Source organism: Myodes glareolus, chromosome 11 (genome assembly GCF_982192425.1).
Source record: "Myodes glareolus chromosome 11, mMyoGla1.1, whole genome shotgun sequence".
Classification (NCBI taxonomy): domain Eukaryota; kingdom Metazoa; phylum Chordata; class Mammalia; order Rodentia; family Cricetidae; genus Myodes; species Myodes glareolus.
Window position 1 is genome coordinate 4420784 of NC_142036.1, and position 23837 is coordinate 4444620.

At 45.9% G+C, this 23837-nt stretch overlaps 1 protein-coding gene across 1 annotated transcript in view; it reads right to left on the reverse strand.

The window, feature by feature from the left end:
• Nucleotides 1-23361, reverse strand: part of Rapgef5 (Rap guanine nucleotide exchange factor 5) — a 219137-nt gene extending 195776 nt beyond the window's left edge. The window contains exon 1 of the mRNA XM_085698050.2: nt 23003-23361. Coding sequence (XP_085554176.2) covers nt 23003-23347 — 345 coding nt within the window. The 5' untranslated portion in view covers nt 23348-23361. The remainder of the gene's footprint in view (nt 1-23002) is intronic.
• Between the last annotated feature and the right edge of the window lie 476 nt (nt 23362-23837).

Genomic DNA, 23837 nt, shown 5'->3' on the forward strand with positions numbered 1-23837 from the left:
GTTGCTAGGAATGAAACCCTGGTCCATTGTAGGAAAAAGTGCTTTCAATCACTGAGCCATCTCTGCAGCCCCTTAAAAAATGTTCATGCAATATGTTTTTAGCAGAAAGATTCTGTTTTTATATATATTTGGTGGTAAACCTAGCCTTTAATGACTGATTCATCTCTCTAGGCCTGGATCCTGTTTCCTAATACAATCTTATACTAGAGAATTAAGATCATTAATATTGAGAGTTATTGTTGAGCACTGTTTATTAATTCCTGTTATTTTGCTGTGTTGTATGTTTCCCACTTCTTATCATTAAATGTTATTTATTGGTTCCTCCTGGGTATAGTTAATCGTTTCATTAGGCTGAAGCATTCCTTCTAAAGATGCCTTCTGTAGAGCTGGGCTGGTGAATAAAAATTGCTTAAACTAGATTCTTTTGAATCATCAGCAAGAACTTTAGTGTCTTCCCTACCTCAGGGCCCTGTGTGTGTCCATCACACCCCTTTCTGAGTTCTATATGTCAACTCTCCATTTGATGTAAGAAAGCACAGTGTTCTGGTCTGAGCATATAGACAGGGAAATTAGTGAGGAGCCTCAGGCAGGGAAAGCAGCCTCGAAATATATGTACAGTGGACAACTTCTCCATACAAACCTGTCTTTAAAACACAGTTCTTTAAAAAATTATCTATTTGTTTGCTTGTTTATCTATCTAATGTGTGTGCTGCTTTGCCTGCATGCTGGTGCACCCCTTACATGGCTGGTGCCAGAGAGGCACTGGATGCCTGGGACTGAGTTACGGACAGTTATAAGTTGCCCCTGGGTGTTGGGAATCAAACCACCTGGGTGTTCTGCAAGAGGACAAGTGCTCTGGACCTCTGAGCCACCTCTCCAGCCTCTAAAGCAGTCTTTAAGTTAGTTAGACTGGAAATTGCTTCAAAACTCATGGCTGGGATATAAAGCTGAGCTAACTTTTCTTCTTTTTCTTCTAAGAAGTCTACAGCTCGCCAGGATCTGAGGTATATGGAAGCTTGTTTCTACACCCTCTTCAGTGTGGTATTATTCTTGAAATAGAAATAGCTACAGGAAGTACTGAGTTAATCAAGAACTTTCAAGGAGGAAGAAAGTATATTTGGAAAGAGGACAGAAGTGAGCAGGAGACCAAGGATTTCCTTCTATGTCAATTACACATTGCAAAAGTTGTGAGCTAAAGGACACTTGTTCAAAGTAGTGGGAAATCGTAGCACAGTAAGGCTTTATTAAATCTAAGCACGTGCATAATAAGGCTTTATTCCCAGCTGGCTTTAAAGTCATAGATGACGTTAGAGAAAGGTTGTGCAACAAGGTAAATGTGTTTCATGCCACGCAACAATACACTGAAAATGGTATTGCTGGTAACATACACTAAATGCATTTACCATAATTAAAAACAAAATCGGCGAAGAGCTATATTCGATGGATCCTGAAATCCATAACTTACTTGAATATGATAATCTCCAAAACTACCCATGGCTTACACCCCTAGGATGATGGCTATCTTCCCAGATGCTGCCTTGCTGCCTGCAGGTTACTATGATTTGTGCCATGCCAGCAAAACATCCCCTTCATTGCAGGCAGATTTCACTGGCAATTCTAAAAGTGAGCTTATGAACCAATGAAGCCTGGGGAGTTAGCTCGGCTATGTGAACACCAACATCCCTCTCGTGTGTACCAAACGCAACAAAAAGTCCTCAGCAAAAACAAAGCCATACAGATAAAGGTAGAAAAGAGGACCATCCCAATTTCAGAGAACAGACCTTGCCTCTCACCCACATTTCTGAAATAAAGATTCAATGGTAGTCCCACTGATTTGACACCCATGGGGAAACTTGATTTTGAAAGTCTTCCAATGATAAATTAATTCCGCGACTCGTGGCAGGCAATTCCTTCCACACAGCCCTCATTTGAGTCCTGCTGGATGGCAAGTGCACAGCCACAGTCCTATCGGCAGGCAGGCGATGCCGTAGAACTGTAGTCACCCTGGCACTGGCTTCCTCATGCTCATCTAGGCCGGAGCAGAGGGATGCAGTAAGGAGGCCGCTTGTGCGTCCCAGCTGCCCAGAATCAAAGTAACCACACAAACATTGTACTAATTAAATCACTGCTTGGCCCATTAGCTCTAGCTTCTCATTGGCTAGCTCTTACATATTAATTTCTATTAATCTGTGTATCGCCACGTGGCTGTGGCTTACCAGCTAAAGGTCTGGTGTCTGTCTCTGGCAGGACTACATGGCTTCTCTCTGATTCTGCCTTCCTTCTCCCAGCATTCAGTTAAGTTTTCCCCACCTAAGTTCTACCTTGCTCTAGGCCAAGCCAGTTTCTTTATTCATTAATGGTAATCACAGCATACAGAGGGGAATCCCACATCAGAGGAACATTGCAAGATGCTGCAGCTGTCAGTAAAGAGTATATTTTATACAATTACCGATCATTCATTAACAGTGTGTCTGAAACGAATGATGTCACGTCTGCCAGAAAACCAAACCGATCCAACTACATTCTGTGATTTAAGTAAACACTCGTATCAAATGTTAACATTTCATTACAATAATTCTACAGTTCTTGTATTAAATTTTCAATAAAAAAGATTCCACTTTTTAAAGCTACTTGGAATGTTTGATACTCAACAGAAATATATTTAAGTAACTTAGAGCCAAAACCAGACTGCTCATCATTGCCTAGATATTATATGTGCCACTATGCGTGCAAAGAAGGGCGAGAAGAAGGGACAAGGAGGTCAAAAAAGAGGGAGGGAGAGGAAGACAAGGAGGAAGAGGGGCAAAAAGAGACCCATTGACCAATTAACCTTAGGACCCAAGGCAGCATAGCCAATGCACAGGGGGAGACTCACCACTAGTGTCTAAGTAAAGCGTCTCCATAAATAGATTGTATTCTGGATTTCCCAGAGCACCCAACATTCCTAACAGCCTTACATGAAAGTAAACACTGGCTCACCAAGAGAATGGAGAAAGGGCTGGGGTGAAGACCAGTGGTAGAGCACTTGACCAGCACGTGCAAAGCCACGGGTTCAGTTCCCAACATTCCCAACACTGCACAGCAACAAAAGGATGAGTTGATTTGACTTCCTGTGAACAAAAAGAAAGCGATGCCAAGTCTGCCTGCTCTTTTCAGTTCTAAGCATTAATGCTACAGTTCATACGGCAGACGTTTCCAGATGTCTTCTCAGAGTAGCATGATTGATTTATGAGTTTCATTATGGCTGTTTCTCGTTTTACAAACTGACAGATGATAGGAAAAAAAGGGTGATTTCATTAATGATCATAAAAACATAACAGAAAAACTGCAGAAAGGGTTGACTACACTATCCAAAAGGTAGTTTTACTGGTGACATTCTATGAGTTTGACACAAACTAAAGTCACCTGGAAAAGGAAGGAACTGACTCCATCAGACTGTCTGTGGGCAAGTCTGTAGGGCGTTTTCTTGATGGTTGATTAATGTGGAAGGGCACTACCCACTGTTGGCAACACGATCTCTGGGCAGGTGGTCCTGAGCTGTACAAGGGCAGCTGAGCAAGCCAAGAAAAGCCAGTCAGTGAGTAGCACTCCTCCCTGGCCTCTGTTTCAGTTGCTGCCTCCACGGTCCTATCTTGAGCGCCTGCCTTGGCTTCCTTCAATGACATGTTACAAACTAGAAGCAAAACGAGACTTTTCTTCCCCAAACTGCTTTTGGTTGTGATATTATCACAGCAATAGGAAACTAACTAATACAGTAGTAGATGAAAACAAGAGTCTAACTCTAGAGACCGTGAAGGACTGAACCAAAGTCCTTGGACAAAGATCCAATAGGCCATTACCAGAAAGGCAGACAGGCAGCAGGGCAGGAGTGGGGGCAAGGAGGGTGCACCTGCAGCCAGGGACCATTTGGCACGAATTCTGCAGCACTGGCAATATTCTCACCTGCAGGAGCTTCTCACCTGGCCACGGGGCTCCATCCCCAGGGAAAACAGCCTGAGACTCAGCTTCATTCGATGCACCTAACCTGGTCATCCTAGCTTAGCTACATAGCACACTGAGAAGTGTGGGCAGACTTCCCCACTGACTGCGTCGACAACGGGGTGCTGGGGCCCTGGCATCCAGCAGTCGAGTTTCAGTGCTGCATGGCTAGCCCAGGAAGAGATCCATATTCAGAATGCGAACTTGGATTCTGCTGAATGTGGTTTTACTTTCACATGACCATATAAGCTGAGCCATCCTAAACCAGAGGCCAACTGTGTACACACAATCTCACTGACCGATGTGTACTTACTGAACTTGCTCTTTATCGATCGCTTCTCTAGCATGTTTTACAAACACTAAAACTCATTTTTTTTTTTACTCATGGCTGTCTTTGGAAGCACAGAGTGGCTGTCATTCAGCCAGGGAGTACCAGAGAAGCTCTGGCTGGCTGGCTCCACTGTTTGTGCTGGGCATCTGTCTGTCCCTAGAAAATGATTTGGTTCCTGCCCCCTTTGAAGTCTGGTGTCAGTCTTCCAACCACTCTGCTAGCTGACCTACAGCCCAGCATTCTGCCTGGATTTTCAGTTTGTTTCTCTTGTTTCTCTGACTGCCTTACCCCAGATCCAATCATAAAGGGAGTGCACACACAATAGAGTCTCCACTTTACCAGGCCGGGGAGCACACTAGTCACCTGACAAACAGGAGAGGAAGGATTGGTGGGGACACACGTGTTGGTACTAAAACAGTGAGTTAATTGTTCTTGTCAATTCAAGAAGATCAGGGAGCACGGTGGCCTCCACGCTCACTGTTCCATCGCAGGTACTAGTGAAAAGCGGTACGAAGATCTGCTCGCCACATTTCCTGTGCTCAGAAATCTAAGACGTGGAAAGTCAGGGTGGATGATGTTCCCTACTGAATAGCACCCCCTCTCTCGGCAGCTGGCAGCCTCTCTTCCCAAGCCCCGCCTCCCATTTTAGCTATTCCCCTGGACTTGTCTTTCGAGGCCGACTTGAGAAGCCTGGCACTGGACAGGTGTGGAGTGGGGACAAGGCGGGGGGCTCTATTTCCTTCTGCCTGGAGTCACAGAGCAGGCAAGTCAACAGCGACAGGGTGGCTACCTCTGAAACTTAGCAATTGTCATTTAAAAGTCACCCTAAGAAATGTTTGTTTTTCTATTACAGAAGCAACTTCAACAACTAAGACAATTTCTCACATAAACAGTCTTTCATAAACTCTTGGAGTCTTTGGACTCCTTTCAAGAGGAATTCACAGAGGCTACCAGAACCATTTTTTTATATATATATATATAGAACTTTGACCTCTCACTCCTTAGAACAGGACATTTCTATAACCAGGACTGAGCACAAGTGGCTGTCACTTTACCTCTCCCATCTCCACTAAGCACACCAGTCAGACAGGGCTTTCTAGTCAAGTGCTTTTGTTAACTGTCAGTGACAGCAATGGGACGCGTGCTGGGCTATGTGGACATGCAGTGCATGAAGAGGTTCCCAGGCACTCACGTGAGACACAATAAGGAGCACATTACAAGCCCTTCTTTCTGTCTTTCTTTCTTTCTTTTGTATTATGTATTATGTATACAATATTCTGTGTGTATGCCTGAAGACCAGAAGAGGGCACCAGATCTCATTACAGATGGTTGAGAGCCACCATGTGGCTGCTGGGAATTGAACTCAGGACCTTTGGAAGAGTAGGCAATGCTCTTAACCGCTGAGCCATCTCTCCAGCCCTACAAGTCCTTCTATAAAACTAAGTTTGCTCAATTACAAAAGCTACAGCTTATGAAGAGCAGCTTTATTCTCGTGGTAAGGAATAAGCTACACTCACTGAGGAGGAGGACTGAGTAAAATGAAAGAAGTGAGCCAACTCTCCCTACTTCTGCTTGAAGGTGCTATATGCCTCAGATACGGTAGGGGGTAGGAGACAATCTTAAGGAGCACAGCCAAAGAAGACCCCTGGAAAATGGCTTTTGGGCGACTCGTAGCTGAGGAATAAAGAAAGTTTGGGACTAAAAGTCACAGAGCAAAGGCCCTGGGGTGGGAGCATGACCAGCGTGAGGGGCAAGAGGACCAGCGTGAGGGGCAAGAGGACAAGAATATGACTATGTTGGACCCAGGAAAGACACTGTCTCCTTTGTTTATAAAGACACACTCACCTCCATATCCACTGGAAAGTAAGTCAGACTCTGGCAGGTCAGAGTCTCTGCAGCCTGTGCTGCCTAATAACTAACTCTGATCGCTATTTTACAAGGGGCTTTGTTCTCTTCGTTCTGTAACAGCAACTCTAATTTTTGAGATCAAAGAACTGTCAGTAGCATAATTGCTTAGTCAAGTATTTTTAGCAAGACTTCATCAAAACAATAGTGTGCTACATTTCATGTACCAGCAGATCGGTTCTATAGCTGACAGGCTGCTTCTATTTCTCGAGGTCTCAGAAAGCGAGTACGCCTGATTCTTACAGTTGATCATAAGTTATTGTTTTAGGCATTACATGTGCATAGACAAGCCACGCCACACCTTCACCAAAGTGACACAGATCAGCCCTCCTCTCGTTTCTCCTCCATACGAAAATTCTATTGCAGTCATTGAATACCGAGAGGTGGGTTCAGAGCCCTCAAGGTACTCTCTGTCTTCTTGTTGGAATTAGTACAATCTATTGTGTAATGTGCACCATTTCTCGACACTGAGTTTCAACACTTCTCTCCCTTCCTGGGCTTTGAATCCCTGAAGACTGGATCCACACTTTACTCATTTCTGTATTCTCAGCTCCAAACATGGTAGACAGTACTAACATTTTTGCTTTTCTTCTGTTTCATATTCCCTGAGAGGGTATCACTCTCGGTGTCCTAAATGAGTGACACCGTGAACGTGCCTTGGCCAACGAATTGCGAACCAACATTACTTTGGGTAGAGGCTGTAAAGGCATCTGCCATTCTCTGTTCCTTCTCACATGTTTAAGTCTCTGTGGAAGACACTGGCATGGAAATGTCTTAAGATAGAAGCCAAGGCTGGCACAGGGGACTGCTACTCTCAAGAGAACCCACATGCAAAGTGTTCTGTTAGAAGCAAGAAGAAAATTTTACTATTTAAGTTCATGAGGTTTCCTTAATGCAGCAAAACCTGAAGCACACACAGTAAAATGCAGGAGCCAAACATGAATCTTAAGAAGAAAAGAACTGGAAGAGGCCAAAGAAAGTGGCTGCATTGGATGGCGGTAGAGCAGGGACAGGCGCCAGACCATAGGGTACCCAACCTGGAGTGAAAGAAACAATGAGCAAAATTAATCCCCTTTGTTTTGTCTTATGGTTGGCTTTTATTCCCAAGGCAAATTGCTTTGGCATAGAGAGAAACTTCTGTGTTTATTACAGTCATTAAGAAGCAAAACTGGTTTTGAATTTTACAACTTCATTTCTCATTAGCAATCCTTTCTTGTGTGTATCCAGTATCTAGGAGAAAAGTCTCTATAAAACAAGAAGGCTTAAAAACATAACGTGAATGAGCAGCCAAGAGATCTGGAAACTGTCCATTCCCTCGTGTATACCAGAGACACCTGTCCTTCAAGTCACCTCACAGTCCAATCACAGTCCGTCTTCAGGGCGTTGTGTCAGCTTAAGGGCACAGTGGCCTAAGAAAATTTAGAGAGAGACTGTGGGATGAGTGGGCGCTTTTTTGATGATCTGAACATGCAAAGGCGTCAATTAGTTCAATTCCTGAAAAGAGCGTCCAGCATCCTCCCTCAGATGAAAGACAGCCCTCAGCAGGGCCAGGAGAACTGACATTCCCTACAAGGGTGAAGAAATGGAAGCACCGAGAAAGGAAACAATGAGTACAGACAACAGGAAGCTGATTTAGAAGAGGTGCTAGGACAACGGCCTTCACAGAAGCCTTCAGGAATCAGCTAGAGGGAGGAAGGCAGGGAGACAAGGATGACAAGGCCCGGGAACCATGGCTGGACTGGGGCAGCTCAGCCGAGGAACCATGGCTGGACTGGGGCGGCTCAGCCGAGGAACCATGGCTGGACTGGGGCGGCTCAGCCGAGGAACCATGGCTGGACTGGGGCGGCTCAGCCGAGGAACCATGGCTGGACTGGGGTAGCTCAGCCAAGGGAAGTGAGCAAAGGGATGAGTCTTCTAACTCCATGGTAAAGCTAACTACAGATTCCTGAAGCATTGCGAGGAGAGTGGTGCAAGACCAGAAAGCTAACGAGGATCTTCACAGAAAGGAACACTTTCCTAACTGGGCCACGGGAGAAATTCTCACTCCAAGCCAAAGGTGGAAACAAGCAAAAACCATCTTTATCCAAGACTATGAAACTGGAAAGGGCCCAGCCCCTCCACTCGCCCAAAGTCCTCAAACACACTGAGCAGGCGCTTCCACACCAGCGTTTGTATGGAGTCCCTTCTCTACCAGACAGGACCACTTCTGGGAAGTGGCCCCTTCAGGGCCTCCATCCCCTTCAGTGCTACAACAGCTTGTGTTCTCCGAGCAGCCAGAAACCAAGTTCTACTGGGGAGATGCCAGGGAAGAAGGAAAACAGGTAAACAATAGGGACCACATAGGTTTCTAGCTGGGCACACTGAAGGACATGACGTGACCTGGTACGACCTGCCTTCACTGGATGAAGCAGACGCCCTCACACATCCACAGTTTTTACAAATAAATACACAGACATTCATCAAAGGAGAGAAATATATTGCAGAGTTGGTAGTGTCCCTAGGGAACTTTTGTTTTAGAAATTGTAGCAATAATCCAGGTACAGGGGAACCTGCCTGTAGTCCAGGCACTTAGAAGATAGAAGGAGAACTGCCAGGGTTCAAAGCCAGCCTCAGCTACCTACCGAGTTCAAGGCCAGCCTTGGCTACCTAAGACCTACACACACTTATAATACAATCCTAGCACTAGAGGCTGCGAAGAAATGGACTGGGCTGCACAGTATAAACCTTGTCTTAAATAAAAACAACAAACTATAGCAATAGCAAATTTGAGAATGAGGGCCTATTTTGTCTTTGAATGTACCAGTTACTAGGACAAGGTATACAGATGTTGGTATTCAGCTTTTACTTTTTCAATATTACTTTTAAAAGCTGGGAATTAGTTTCAACCTGACATGAAATTTTAACACAAAAGAACTGATAAACACACAGAATTGGTAATTGTGGTCCTGTCTTGTGGTGAGGCTAGTCAAAAAGATGATTTGGCAGAAAGCCAGAACCCTGAAAAATATTTTTCATCTCATCTACACACCCATCCCTGGAACCCATGGGCCTAGGAACCAAAGGTGTAATTATTCTATTCAACTGCTTGTTACCTTGTGAATGTAGTGTTGGCAGGCATTTCAGAACATGTTCAATACACAGAGACAAAATTCAGCAAGATCAAAGACCCACGTGGAAGTCTCAGAGCTCCTGTGGAGGTCAGACAGTGCCGAGGCACTGGGAAAGAGGCGAGGGCAGAAGAGGCTGACAGAGACCTGGACACCCCTCATCAGACAGCATCTCGTGCCTCCTGCCCCAGCCATGTGACATCCCACGCGAGAGAGACACGGGATGGCAAGTGAGCCGCATTCCAGCACAGTGGTCTCTCTCAATCCTTCATTAGGCCTCGTGTGCCCAATTGAAAGAACAGGCTTTTCCTCACGCTCCCTCCAAACCTGCCTCTCCCTTCACGGCCTTCAGTGGCCACTGCATTCATGAGCTTCTTCATGCTCTGGTTACACCTTGCCACTCTCACATTCCCAAAAGCTGGGACCCAGAAAGGAGCTGAAACTCCTGTCAGAATGAAGCCCTTCCTTCTTATATGTGAGCTAGGTTCAGACACTCACCAGAACACAGTCGCACTCACGAGGACTGGGATGAAGGGCCCAGGGGACATGGCTCTCCCAGACACTGAAATGAGCTCAAGTATTTAAGTGGGGACAGCCCCATCCATGCTGCTGACACAGATGGTCAGTCACCGTGTCCCATGGGAAGGAGAATTAGGAAGGAGAGATACCTGACTCCTCTCTCGCTGAAAGGCCCTGGAGCGACGGCAGAGGCAAAGCAGGCCTGGTGAGAGTCCACAGAGGGCAGACTAGCCAGAAGAGCAGAGAGAAGCCATCACAGCCACTGTGACCCCCACGACCCCAGGGCTGTCTGTTCACTGTCACTTGTTCTTGTCTCCTGGGGGCCAGGCACAATGGAGGAACCAAGTTATCCAGTAGTCATCCCGGTGCAGACTTGGAGCTGCAAACAGGCAGCTCCCGGCCTCACTGCATCCTGGTGAAGAGTGCCAGATTTTTGAGGCCTAGACCAACTGTGTGTTGTCACTGTTGGTGTCCCTGTCACAAAGTACCTAAGCAACACGAGGGAGGAATGAGTCATCGTAGCTCAAGGCCTCAGAGCCTTCGGCCATCTGCAGGAAAGCCCAATGGGGCAGAGTGGCTCACACAGTCATGGCCGGGAGTCAAAATGCACATTCTAGGGTCCCACCTACCAGCTGTGGAATCAAACCTCAGCTTTCTTACAAAACGTTCACCGCTATAACCACTCAGATCCCTTTCAGGTTTTCAAAGGCAGCCGGTGACCACAGAACCCCTCGGCCCTGTAATTTGGGGCAGCGATGGTGCTGAAGCAGCCACAGAAGCAGCAGCTCGCACACGCTGACCAGGAACAAGCTCGCAGATCTGCGGCTGCCACACAGAGCAGCTCAGAAACCCACCCTGTGTCTGCAGAAGGAATGTCGGTGGCAGAGCTGCACGTGAACGGAGAACGCAGGTGGAAGCACTCTCAACAGAGTACCGCACCCCGCAGCAGAGCAGCACCGAACACTAACGACTGCTCTGGCTGTTTTCTAAGTTATCTAAGACAGCAAGGCGAGGTCCATGGCGCCCAGGAGACGGAGGCAGGAAGGCTGAGACCGCCGTGTGTGATGTGCTGCTTCAGCTGGGGCTGCCTGAAATGTGACATGTCAGAGGAAAGGAGACATCGATGCTGATGGAAGCTGAGGAAAAGCAACCCGTGTCTTCTCCATAAGAGGCCGCCGTGCAAGCTTACAGACCTGAGTTCAAATCCCCAGCAGCAGGTAAAGGACAGGCATGGCCACGGCTCTCTATAACCTCAGAGTTGTAGAGAGTAGAGGCAAGAAGGAAGACCACCGCAGCTTGCGGCCGCCCACCAGCCTAGTTCCTGGTTCAGTCACAGGCCCCAGCTCAACGAAGCACAGTCGAGAGTGATACAGCAGGGTGCCGGATGCCCTCTCTGGCCTCCACGGACACACAGGCATATCATATGTGTGCATGTGCCATCTGAACCCTCCCTTACAGACAAACACACCAAAGAAAATGAGGAAGAAGCCACCGCAGGACCCAACTGGACAAAGAAAAGGACTGCCACCATGTCCTCTTCTGACATCTCTCCTAGAGTGCCCTATGTGGCCAAAACCACTCTTCTAGAAAGAGATTTAGAGATGTGGTCCTTCATTTTCACTGGCTCATGGTTGTGGTGCTAGGATTTTGTCAGCTTGTACAAAACCTACATCTATCTAGGAAGAGGGACTCTTAGTTGAGAAAATGCCTCCCTAGACTGGCTTGTAGGCAAGCGTGTGGGGTATCGTCTTAGTCAGTAACTGCTGGGGGGGCCTTGTCCATGGTGAATGATGCCACCTCTGGGCGGGTGGTCCTTGACTGACAGACTTTGTGGACTCCTCATGGGAGTGGATGAGGGTTGGGAGGGAAGAAAGGAAATAGGAGGGGATGGAGGGGGAACTACGGTTGGTATGTAAAATGAAAAAAAAATTAAATAAAATTTAAAGAAAAGCAGGTTGAGCAATCAATCCATGAGGAGCAAGCGCGTAAGCAGCACCCTCCATGGCTTCTGCTTCAGTTCTGGCCTCTGCCGACTCTCCTCAGTGATAAACTGCTACCTGGAAATGTAAGATGGAAAAAAAATCCTTTCCTCATCAAGTTGCTTTTGGTCGTGGTGTTTATCAAGGCAAGAGAAACCCTAACTAACCCCAGGATTAAAGGGGGGATGGAGAGAATTCAGGCTTTGTGCCATGGAACAGGGTGAGCAGCCCTGAAGAGAGCTCTGGAGAGGCTCGTGCAGATCAGCTGCAGCAGAGACCCAGCTTTCGGGGTCATCACGGGATGACCACAGAGGGCAGCGATAGCTGTGGCCTGGACTGGCCTAAGTCATAGACTAAGTCTGTGGACAACGCGACCAGAAGTGCAGTTGCCAAAGCCCTTTGGAGCCCAGAGAACCATGAACGGGTCCCAGAATCTGACACTGAACTTTATACTGTTAAGATGTTGGGTTTGCTTTGATTCAATTATGATTATGCCCTAGTTATTCCCTCTTGGAATAGAAAAATATTTAACTATTTTTAATTTTACAGGAACCTATAGTTAAGAGATTTTAGATATTTTAGAAAGACTTTGAACTTTTAAAGAAATATTAAAGGAGACTTTGGACTTTTAAGCGTTGCAATTCTTATACGATAAACTTTAAACGTTATGCTATATTTATATTGTGATATTGATATGAGATCTTGAGTATGGATAAGAAAGGAAAGGTTATAGGCTAATAACTGGTGTATTCACACATCAAGTTTTCAAAGAGTTGACTGTGCTGGTTGGTTTTTGACACAAACCTAGATGTGTCTGGGAAGAGAAAATGCCAATGGAGAAAGTACCTCCATAAGGTGAGCCTGCAGACAAATCTATAGTATATTATCTGGATTAACCATTGATGTGAGAGGGTCCAGCACTGTAGGCACTGCCAACCCTGGGCAAGCAGTCCTAGGTTGTACAAACAAACAAACAAAAAACAGGCTGAGCAAGCCACGAGGAGCAAGCAAACAAGCAGCAATCCCCCATGGCTTCACTACAGTTCCTGAGTCCAGATTCCTACCCTCAGTGATTGGATATGACCTGAGAGTTACAAGTTGTCCTAACCCTTTCCCTCCCCAAGTTGCTTTTAGTCATGGTCTTTTATCACAACATAGACCCTAACTAGGACAGTGACTTTAATTTCCAGTAGTTCCCTCTGAGGGTGTTTTATCTTCTTTTCCTATACAAGACATCAGGTGAAGATTAGACACCTCCCATTCCATTGGCAATGTGTCCAATGAGCTCTGCAGTAGAAAGGCTATTATCTCAACTTCAGTCAGAAAAAAAGAGCAAAATATAGAAATGAATTCCATCCCTATCGTTAATTGCCCTATAGAACACAAATATGCCTCTAAAAACAGAAATTCAGGTTACCTGACCTAATCTAGGTCACATGGCCACTAAGTGACAAACTCACGGAAATATGTTCCCTGCTATTAGCATCTTATTTATGTCCTGACAATGCTTAAACATGTATGGGCAGCCCGTTTATGTGGGTCTCCAGTTGTTCCTGTCCTGGGCAGTCCTGGATGCTTGTGTCATTGTCACACCCGAGGTTCCGCAGTCTTCCTTTAGGTGTTTGCCCAGTGGTTTTTGGTTCTTCGTCTTCACCTTATCCTATGCACTCCTCCAAGCAGTGCTGTCTGCAGATATCTGCCAGGTATTGAGGTTCCCTGCCAAGCTGTATTTGGACAGATGAACTTTCTGAGTTTCTAAAAAGTTACATCTGCTTCAATGCTTCAATTTTTGTACATAACCCCATACCTATACATACGTCCATAGCATGATATGAAGAGCAGACTGTCAGTGTTTGTCCACTAGTGTCAACATTAGGGCAGGAGCGATAAGCCATTCGTTTCCGCCAAGGGCAACAAGAAAGTAAAACAAATTTACAATCGGCACTGAAGCCATAGCTGTTGGGCAACCACAAGTGTTTGTGCTGCACCTCATAGCAGCTTCAGGTAAATGATTTGACAAGGTCATGTTCAACTCAACAACAGAACCACCAATGGGGCTGGGGTTGAAGCTGCTAAACCAGTTAGAAAGAGCACAGGAGGCAAACTGCTGGAACGCTAAAGCCTGTTCTCGGGACCTTTCAACTTTTCACTTAAGGTCTGGTGTGCTGACTGGAGATTCTGAATTGTGTTTCCCCTACAGACAATGTAGACAGAGAACAATAAAAACATGCTACAAGTAAGAAGCCAGCATCCCACGAACAGAACTGATAAACACAGGAAGTCACTTCAGGAAAGACCTTCAAACTTAACCACACAAATTACAGGGAGGACACAGGGCAAGTCTAAATCCTGTCATTTTTATATTAATGAATCAGTTTTAGGAAGCTCGGAAGGGAGAGACTAACTTGTAAATTATACTTACGTTCTTAAAAACCTACGAGGAAGCCAATCATAATTTAGGTTTATAGCCACACGCATACATATACATACACATTTCTAATTCCCCTCACTAGAATTTTATAGTTTTACCTTTAATATGAAGCTATTTTTAGTTCTTAGAAAAATTCAATGTATTCCTCTTTGAAGTGTAAATCATTACAATGCCCTTAAGAATTGTTAATGAAGAAGCTGGAAAGATGGTCCAGCAGTTAGGGGCACTGGCTGCTCTTCCAAAGGATCTAAGTTCAATTCTCAGCACCCACATGGCAGCTCATAAGTGCCTGTAATTAGAGTTCTAGGGTACTTAATACCCTCACACAGATATACATGTAGGCAAAAACACCAATACACAGAATATAAAAATAAATTGTTTTTTAAAAAGAATTGTCAGTGGAGCCTTAACATAAATATTTCATTCTTATACAAATATAGATTTTCGTTTTATGAAAACACAGTGATTTATATTGATATTTTTACAAATGATGCACTTTTCCATGTTATTATAGCTCTTTATTATATGATTTTATACCATGGTGAAATGTTAGTAATGACTGGAAGCAACAGTGCTCCTTGAAACGGTCATATTAGTGACAAGCTGCAGTGCTAAAATAAAGAAGTGATAGAGATTAACTAAGAAATGCATTATTTAGAAAGAGTGCACAGAAAGCCCGTAGGCTGCCTGCTTCCCATGGAGCTATGTGCAAATGTTGTCTCCTCTACTATCTGTGTGATCTTAGACAACTTAGTTAGAGTCTCTGTGTGCAGTAAGACATTTTATCCTAGGATGCTATTACTACACGTGAGGCCGTCAGGAGCCTGTGAGGGCAAAAGTGACAAGTGTGGATGTGGGGCAGGAAAGGGTGGGAGGGGAGGGCAGCTGCCACTGCTCTTAAGTTAGGTCAGACACCGCTCCTGTGTGAGGCAGCAGAGGAGCTGTGGAATCAGCGCTGTGGTCATCATCGCTGGCGCCTACAAGGGCTCCCTGAAACTTTTGCTACAGAGGTGAATAATTTCCAATCAACAAACTGATAAAATATTTTAACAAACGAGAAATTTTTTTTTAATGTTTGTTCACAATCGAAGGGCGTACGTCAAATGTTTAGAGAAAGGGAAGATAGCGGTGAGCAATAGAAGACCATGTGCTGTCTTCTATAAAGCTCGAGACTCTCAAGTTAGGGTGTGAGCGGCCAAGGCTTTGAAATGAAATGCAAGCTAGGTCAGTAACTGCAGCCCACACAGCCTGGCTCTCCAAGTAGAAGAGGATGACCTTGAACTCCCAACCCCACCTTGCCCCCCAGCACGGCTCTTTTGATTTTCAAGTTCCTAGGATCCCTCTTCCCCCCAAAAGAGGCTTCCAGTAGATAATCACACCATATTGAAAAGTAAGCATGGCAGAGTTTAATTTCTTTAAACCATATTTGTATATCATCAACTATTTTAATTTTAAATGGTGTAGTGACTTCTGATAATCTGTATTTTCTTCCCTCTGACTTATTTTCTAAGAGACACAGGGTTAGATTGCCTCCAGCTCCAGTTCCTGTACTCAAACAGTTCATCCCCAGCTTGCCCACCTCGCAGCTGGGGACTACAGTATGTTCCACACACCCTCAGGCTTCTTAAGTCTCAAGCTTGCAATGACTAACATAAATTCTGGGTTACAAGAAAATCATTTTCTCTCTTCTTCGAGTTTTTCATATAGGCCAAAAAAGAATCTTGGGTAATGTAGCACAAAGCTAAGAACACAACAGCTTCTGGAACGCAGCTCTCTAGACCGCCAGCTTCTAGTGTTCCCAGCCCTGGGAGTCGCCCCCAAGGACACTGATAATGGCTAACAATTTGCACTAAAATTTGAAATATTTCATGCAGTTACCATCGAATGCGCCTCATGCTCTCATTTCCAAGTTTTGTGACGACGGAGAAAGGCAACCCTGGAATCAGTCACAGGGTCCGTTCAGCCTCGGCTGCTTCCTAACTGGGTAATCACAGGAGAGCCCATGATTTTCTAGTAAGTGAACATGCCTCCTCCCTTCAAGGACTACTGAGGTTGATAGCCACGGCAGTCCCTGTGGGCTTTGCCTTTGTATATCCATTTATGAATGACTTATCATATACGCACATGAAAAGCCAAGTTATCAACTTTAATTATTTAGATAAAATTTTAAAACTTCTTACAAAAAGCTTCCAGATGTCATGCCATCATGGCATTACCAGTATTCATAATAATTAATAATAAATTCCATACTGTTTTTCAGCATGGAATTTAAAATGTACATTTAAATCACAACTACTCCAAGCCTTCACTAGTGACTTAGTTCCTGTCTTCCCACCTATTTTTAGCTACACGAGTTAGCAATTACTGCCAACAAGAGACATAGCAAGTGAGATTTTGTCATGCCACCAACACTCAGACGTCACCTAAAACAGTCACTTTACGTTAGAGTAACACATTTTTTAAAGCATGCAATTTGACATTGCACACAAAAGTACAAATTTTTGTGCCTACGTTCCATAAATATATTTATAAGAGCTAATTTTCTCAAAATAAGCATCCATCCAGGGAAGGGGAAAAAAATCTCAACTCAGCCAAGCGGTGGCGACACACGCCTTTAATTCCAGCACATGGAAGGCAGAGGCAGGCGGATCTCTGTGAGTTCGAGGCCAGTGTGGTCTACAAGAGCTAGTTCCAGAGCAGACAGTAAAGCTACAGAGAAACCCTGTCTCTAAAAACAAAAAATCTCCACCCCAGTGTTTCTAGTGTTTCATCTACACTGTATCTGCAGTCCAGGGACCCTGAACTACGGTGTCTTCTCACCAAGGAAGAGCTGGAGGCTGCAGCACTTCAGGACATAGTTCCTCCAAGAAGACAGCACGGTGAAACCATCACACGGTTTCAGTTATTTTCTGTTGCTGTGATAAAACCACATGACCAAGGCAACTTATAAAAGAAAGCATTTAATTGGGCTTGCAGTTTCAGAGGAACAGAGTCCACGGTGGCAGAACAACTGAGAGCTCACATCTGCATCCATAAGCACGAGGCAGAGAGAGCACACGGGGAATGGCCAAAGTCTTTGAAACCTCCAAACCCAACCCCTGGAAGACACCTCTTCCAACAGGTCACAACCGGTCCTTCCCAAACCGTTCCACCAAATGGGGAGCAAGTATTCGGACATATGAGTAAATGGGACCTCAAATACCAAAGTCCACTGCAAGGGTTAGGGAATAAGAAAGACAGAAGAAAGTAAATGAAGTATTAACTTAGATTGCATTCTTTTGCTAAAACTTGATTAAATTAAAATAAGATAAATGAATCTACAGTTTCCTTTCACTGTTAGAAGCGACAGCTATAGAGGATCTTATTGTGGTAGTGGTGGTTTTGTTTTTAATGTTTCTGAGACAGGGTCTCACTGCATTTCAAGCTGACCGGGAACTCTGGCCCGAGCAAGCCTCTGGTCTCCCTACCTCAGTGGCCCAAGGAGTAGCACTGTAGGCGTGAACTACAGCTGTTACTACAGAATTTTAGAATTGGTCCTTTGTTCCCACAAGGCTGGCATCTGCAAATTCACCAACTATAAATCACATATATTTGGGTATGAGAGAACTTTTTGACTCCTCGTCATGAGTTCCCAAACAATACGACAAAAGGCCTATTGACGTAGCATTAGCATCGTTTTAGAGATCATTAACAACCTAGATGACTCAAAGTCACACTGTAGGTTATATGCAAGTACTGCTCCATTTTATATAAGGGATGTGAACAACGGCAATTCGGGAACTACAGGAAGTTCTAGAGCCAGAACCCTTAGATGATGGGGACCAGCTGGGCTTCATCTGAAGCCATGGTTATTAAAATACTGGGTTCACTGGGCAGTTTGTCAGCACGTAGACGCGAAGATGTCATGATTCTCAAATGAGCTCATCACATGTTCTTATCTGCCCTGACATCACTTGAAGACATTGCTGTCCACTGGGAATAGCTCACTAGCTGCCTGCTGTAAATAAAACACTTAAGACAATGAAGACCATCTCAGAACCTAGTAGAAAATATTCAAATAGCAAAGACCAAACCATGCAACTTCCGGCATCTGACAGAGCATAAAGATGGAGGGACTATAAACACCTGTTCTACATCAATCTTGGAAATAGCCTGATTAAAACTATTTTCAAAGAATTTTAAAAAATTAAGGTGGAAGGCTGTCCCCAGATACTAAAAGGAGCAAAACACAGAAGAAATGAATCATTCTTAATGATAATTTTTTAACAGATCAGCGCTCCTTGGCCAGATGGTTAGCTTCACGTGTGAAGGAGAAAATGGAGTTGATAGGCCAGAAAGTCAAAGGCTTCTGATTGTCCTGAGACCATGTGCAAAGCAGGCAGGAGACAAGGACACACTGTAGAAAAGAGAATTTGCACACAGACTAAAATAAATGCATTAATTCTTAATGATACCTAAGAAAAGAACAACTCTGGTTATTGATGAAGGATTTTAGGACATTCAATTATTACTATGAAAAATGATAGATTGTAAAAATGGGATTTCCTCTTCTTTCTTATGTAGTCTGAATGTCAGAAAACCCAAATAATTCATGATAGAAAGCTCTTTATGGACAGTGTTCCAATTAATAAATGCAAGAGGAATGGTGGGTTTGGATTGTCCACATGTTTGCATTCCCAAATGAAGATGGTTTCTTTCATAAAAGAGGCTAAAATCATTAGGCGAATGGTAGAAAGAAGGTGAGCGGAAACCATCTGACCCCACGAGTCAACCTCACTTCTCAAAAACACATCCGGATACTGTGGCATCGTGAGATAACATGGCACACTGAACGACAGCACTACCCAGAAGGGGCACTTGCTTTGCAGTGTAACAAGCCTCCATGTGGAACTGCCAGGTTACAGGGATGGAGGAATAAGTTACCTGGCACCCAGAGAATCAACCCAGAAAGTCGGGCAGAGTCCTGGACTAGTGATCCAATTTGTCTTGCAAATCAATACCATTAAGAAAAAAGAAGATAGAAGGCTGGGTCTTTTATAAAATAAATAGATTTAAAAGCCTAAAATCAAACATAAATTTGTGGTACCATTTAATTACTGATTCTACCCATAACAAGAAAGCATCTTCGGGAGAATGTGAACATAGCAATTATACTAAGAAATGTCAGTGTTAACTTGTGAGTTTTTGCTTGTTTGTTTGACTTTTTTTGTACAGAGCTCACTCTATAACCAAAGTTTGCAAATGTCCTGACAGATGAATGTTCTGGTCACAAGCACAACCACCATGCCAGCTCAGTGGAGGGTGATGGTGGTTGCAATGTCCTTACCAGAGATGCAAGCTGCAACTTTTGTAAGATAATTTAGAAGTTTGCTTTAAATTATACCTCCTACCCACACATGCACAAACACACACACACGCACGCACAGAAGGAAACAAACAAATGAAACAAGATTGGTAAAAACTGTTACTAACTGCTGGCATTTTGGGGTTTATTGCACAACTCTATTTAAAAGCTTGATGATATAGTGTGTGGGACCCCAGAGCACCGCGTGTTGCCACTGATATTTAGAAGGTGACAATAGTTTTCCCTAAAAGCGAAGCTGAGCTTTTGCTCTACTTGGTCCAAAAGACATGCCAAGTCTCCTTCATCAATGCACAGCGAATCCAATACTACTAGAAATGACTGAACCGAGGAACCAAGGAGTGGCGCTGTATTAACCAAATGGCAGGTTAATTTGTCCTGGAGACAGTCTGCGGTACAGCTGTTTTGGTGCTGTATACCGAATGGCAGGTTAATTTGTCCCGGAGACAGTTTGCGGTACACCTGTTTTGGCGCTGTATTAACCGAATGGCAGGTTAATCTGTCCCGGAGACAGTCTGCGGTATGCCTGTTTTGGTGCTGTATTAACCAAATGGCAGGTTAATTTGCCCCGGAGACAGTCTGCAGTACGCCTGTTTTGAGCAGCGCAGTTCACAGAGAGCTGTGATGGTGTTGGACTGCCCAGATTTGTGGACGTCTAAGACAGCATGGACAACACATACTACAAAATCAGAACTTAGTATGATTCGAACTCTTTACCCACTACGCAATGCTTAAAGCTGCTTTGTTCCCAGTGAACCTCTATTAACTGAGATCATTCGGCTCCAATCTGGAGGTATAGCCTCATGTGAGCCATGATGTCTTACATTATTAACCTCAATGTCCTAACCAAGGGGCTACCCAATCAACCTCAGCTGACCACCACCCGCCAACCAGCCTGGATAGATTTTACCATTTGTCTCTTCCTCTCAAACCCCTACTATGGCCTGTTATGTCTTCCATACAATTTTTATGTTGTGATGGAAATTGGGGAAAATGCAGCAGAGACTGGCAGTATTTAGATTATATTTGGTTGTGAGGGTAGGACCTCATGATAAGATTTTATCAGGGTCCTCCCTTTAGTGGCCAAACAATATATCAGGGTCCCTCCTTTGACCCTGCTAAAGAAAGGCCCCAGGCACGGGTAGAAGAAAATAGCCCCCTGCCAGGCAAACCCTGTGCAAAAACAAAATCAGTGTGAACACTGAGCTTGGTTTTGCCAGCTTTCAAAACTGTGAGAAAATCAACATCTCTTGCAGTCACCCAGTCTGGGACATTTTGTTACAGTGGCTTCAGTTGCCTGACAGAGGAACACATGATTTCACTTTGTTTTTCCTTCTTTCAAACTCCTTCCGTTTCCTTTGGTGGTGGTTCCAAAAGTCACAACAGTAGCTGTCCTAGTCGGTGGTTTTCAACTTGACACAAGCTCTAGTCATCCGGGAAGAGGACTTCCAGTTGAGAAAATGTCCCCGTCAGAAGGCATGAAGGCGAGTCTGTCGGGCATTGTCTTGATTCAGTGATTAATGTGGAAAGACCCTGACCACTCTTGGCAGTGACACCACTGGGCAGGCTGAACAAGCCATGGTGCAAGCCAGTAAGCAGCACTCCTCCATGGCCTCTGCTTCAGTTCCTGCCTCCAGGTTCCTGTCTTCAGTTCCTCCCTGAACCTCCCTACTGATGGGTGGGAAGCTACAAGCGCTCACCAGAGAGCTCACTAGGTCTCACCAGGGCTGCTTGTGGTCGTGGTATTTCACAGCAACAGAAAGATACTAAAAACAGTCCCCTTCAGAGCAGGAGAAGCATAAAATTGTTGGAAAGTGTGAGTTTGCAACACCGAAAAACTTGACAATCTTCTCCCAATTAAAGAGAGACATTCATTTAAGCTTGCAAAGAACTAATACAATGTACCATACATAATCAAAGAAGAGTCGTTAAAGTTCATATAATGAAATAATAAGGGCTGGCATGCTGAGTAGCCTGGAAAACAAGGGTCAGTCTGCACAAAGTAGCAAGGCACACATCATCATCCCAGGAAGCAAGAAACTGGAGTTGGCGTAGATGAACACTGCAGTCAGATCTCTGCAGAAACCTGTGCAATTCTTGTCACAGATTACCCAGCTGCCCTAGTGGCTTCAGTATTCTGTGTCAAGTTAAAGCAACTGTCAAGGATAATAGGAACACAATTTGACCTACTTTCCCCTAGATTCCTGCAGTGTCTTTAACTCTGGATCTTGTGTTTATTTAGCCACCATATCTTGGGGCCATACTTCCTGGCTTTCTTTCCAAACATCCTATATGCCACATAATCAAGATTACTGTGTGGGCAACTCTGAAACTTTTAAAAATTTTTCTCATTGCATGAGGGAGTCCTAAGAACAACCCTTTAAGAAAATGCCTAGGGAAGGAGACTGCAGCCTGGAGAAGCAGAAGACCTGTGTCATTTCGGATCCTTTCCCATCTACATCCTCAGAAAGCCACAACAACACACACCTTTTCCACAACACTCAAGTTTCTGTAACAAACCAATGTCACAGGAGCCTCAAGTCTCTAACTATGATCTCCTTTCAAGGCAGACAGCTAAAACATCTACATTGTTGCAACTTCTCAGTGAATGCTACATAATGGTCAAGATTTCTTTTTATGAGTAGGCAGTACCTAGGTAGGAAAGTCTGAGAGTCTATTGGTGTCTGGAAGACCTATTCGTTCATCCTGAGTGGCTTCGGGATCTCTAGGATGACAAGCAGACCCTCCTTTTAACAGAGAAAGCATGCCTGATCTGCTCAGGTCGTGAGATGTATTTAGAATACAAGGAATGCTCCTTCACCAGGAAGTCCTATCTGAACACACCATCAGGAAGTCGACATTTGAGATTCCCGAGGGTCCTACACTCTCCCACTCCAGGGGGCGTCCTGTACTGTCAGGCGACAGTACTGAGTGCTGTTGGGGCCAGAACCCGGGAGCTGGAAGCTCACCCAAGCTCTTCCAACTCCTAAGTCTCCGCCTAGGCAGTGGCGGCCAGGGTAGTCCCGAAGCCCGGGCACTGCTAGGAGCCTTCCAAAACAAGCACGCACGTTACCAGCCACCTGCAAACGGGACCCGCGGGGGCCCTGAGACTTGCTGTTGGACGGGGCTGGTTGACTCAGTCAAGGGACACCTGCAGCTTCCCCTCAGAGGCAGCAAACCACCCTTCTTCCGGTGATGCCCGGGTGCCCCTAGGTTCGGTCAGGTGCATCTGGGGAGAAGGGTGACCGGCGCTGCTCCGAAGGGCGCCCCCTAACCTCGCTCTTCCGGGGCCTCTCCAGTGGAGTCCCGCCATCTCCCCAACTTCCAGAGCGCGGCGTCGCTGCCCCGCAGGGCGGCCGACGGCTCCACGTGCGCGCCCGGGTCACTCACCCGGGCCCCGGCGGCGCTCCGCTTCCTCCGCAGCGTGAGCCCGCTCCGCAGCAGCGCAGGCAAGTCCCGCAGGCGCGGCCGCAGAGACGCGGCAGGCGGCTCGCGCTCGGGCTCCCGGGCGCTCGGGCTGCGGCGCAGGGGGCCGTCGGCCGGGGCCGCCGAGGCCAGCGTCGGGCTCTCGCACGGTGGCTGCATCTTGACAGAGCCCACGGCCATCCTGATGCCCTGACGGCGGCAGCGGCGCGGGTGGCTGCTCTCCTCCGCGCTCGCCTCCGCGCCTTTGCCAGGCAGCGAGAGGGCGCGACTGCGGCTCGGGCGCGGGACGCGCTGCCTTCCGCTGCCCATTGGCGCGCGCCCGGTCTCGGAGCCTCGGCCCCGCGCACCGCCCCGGCCCCGCCTAGGTGCTCCCCGCCCCGCCCCGCCGCTCACCTCTGGGCGGCCCGGACACTCCCACCGCCGGCGGAAGAGGCCCCCGAGCGCCCAAGGCACAGCGCCTGCACAGGTGCGTCTTTCCCAGACTCCTCCTCCTCCCGGCTCCCAGCCTCCAGAGATTAAAAAGTCCCTTTGCCCCCCGCCAGGACTGCCCTGGACTAAAATCCAGAAGGTTAAGAGGTCCTCCTCCCTCCCGCGCTTTTTGCACAGCCTAATCCCAGAGCGGAGTCCTTATACCAGACTATACAACAAAATGCTTCCTGGGACCGCATTGCCCCCCTCGGTGGTCTCCCTAGGCACACTCCTCGTGAATGGGTGAGCGGAGAAAACCTGTTGGTTTTGATGGTGTTTAGCAAAGTAGTGCAAGTCTGGTGGCCTGAAGGTGAATCTCTGTTAACGTGTT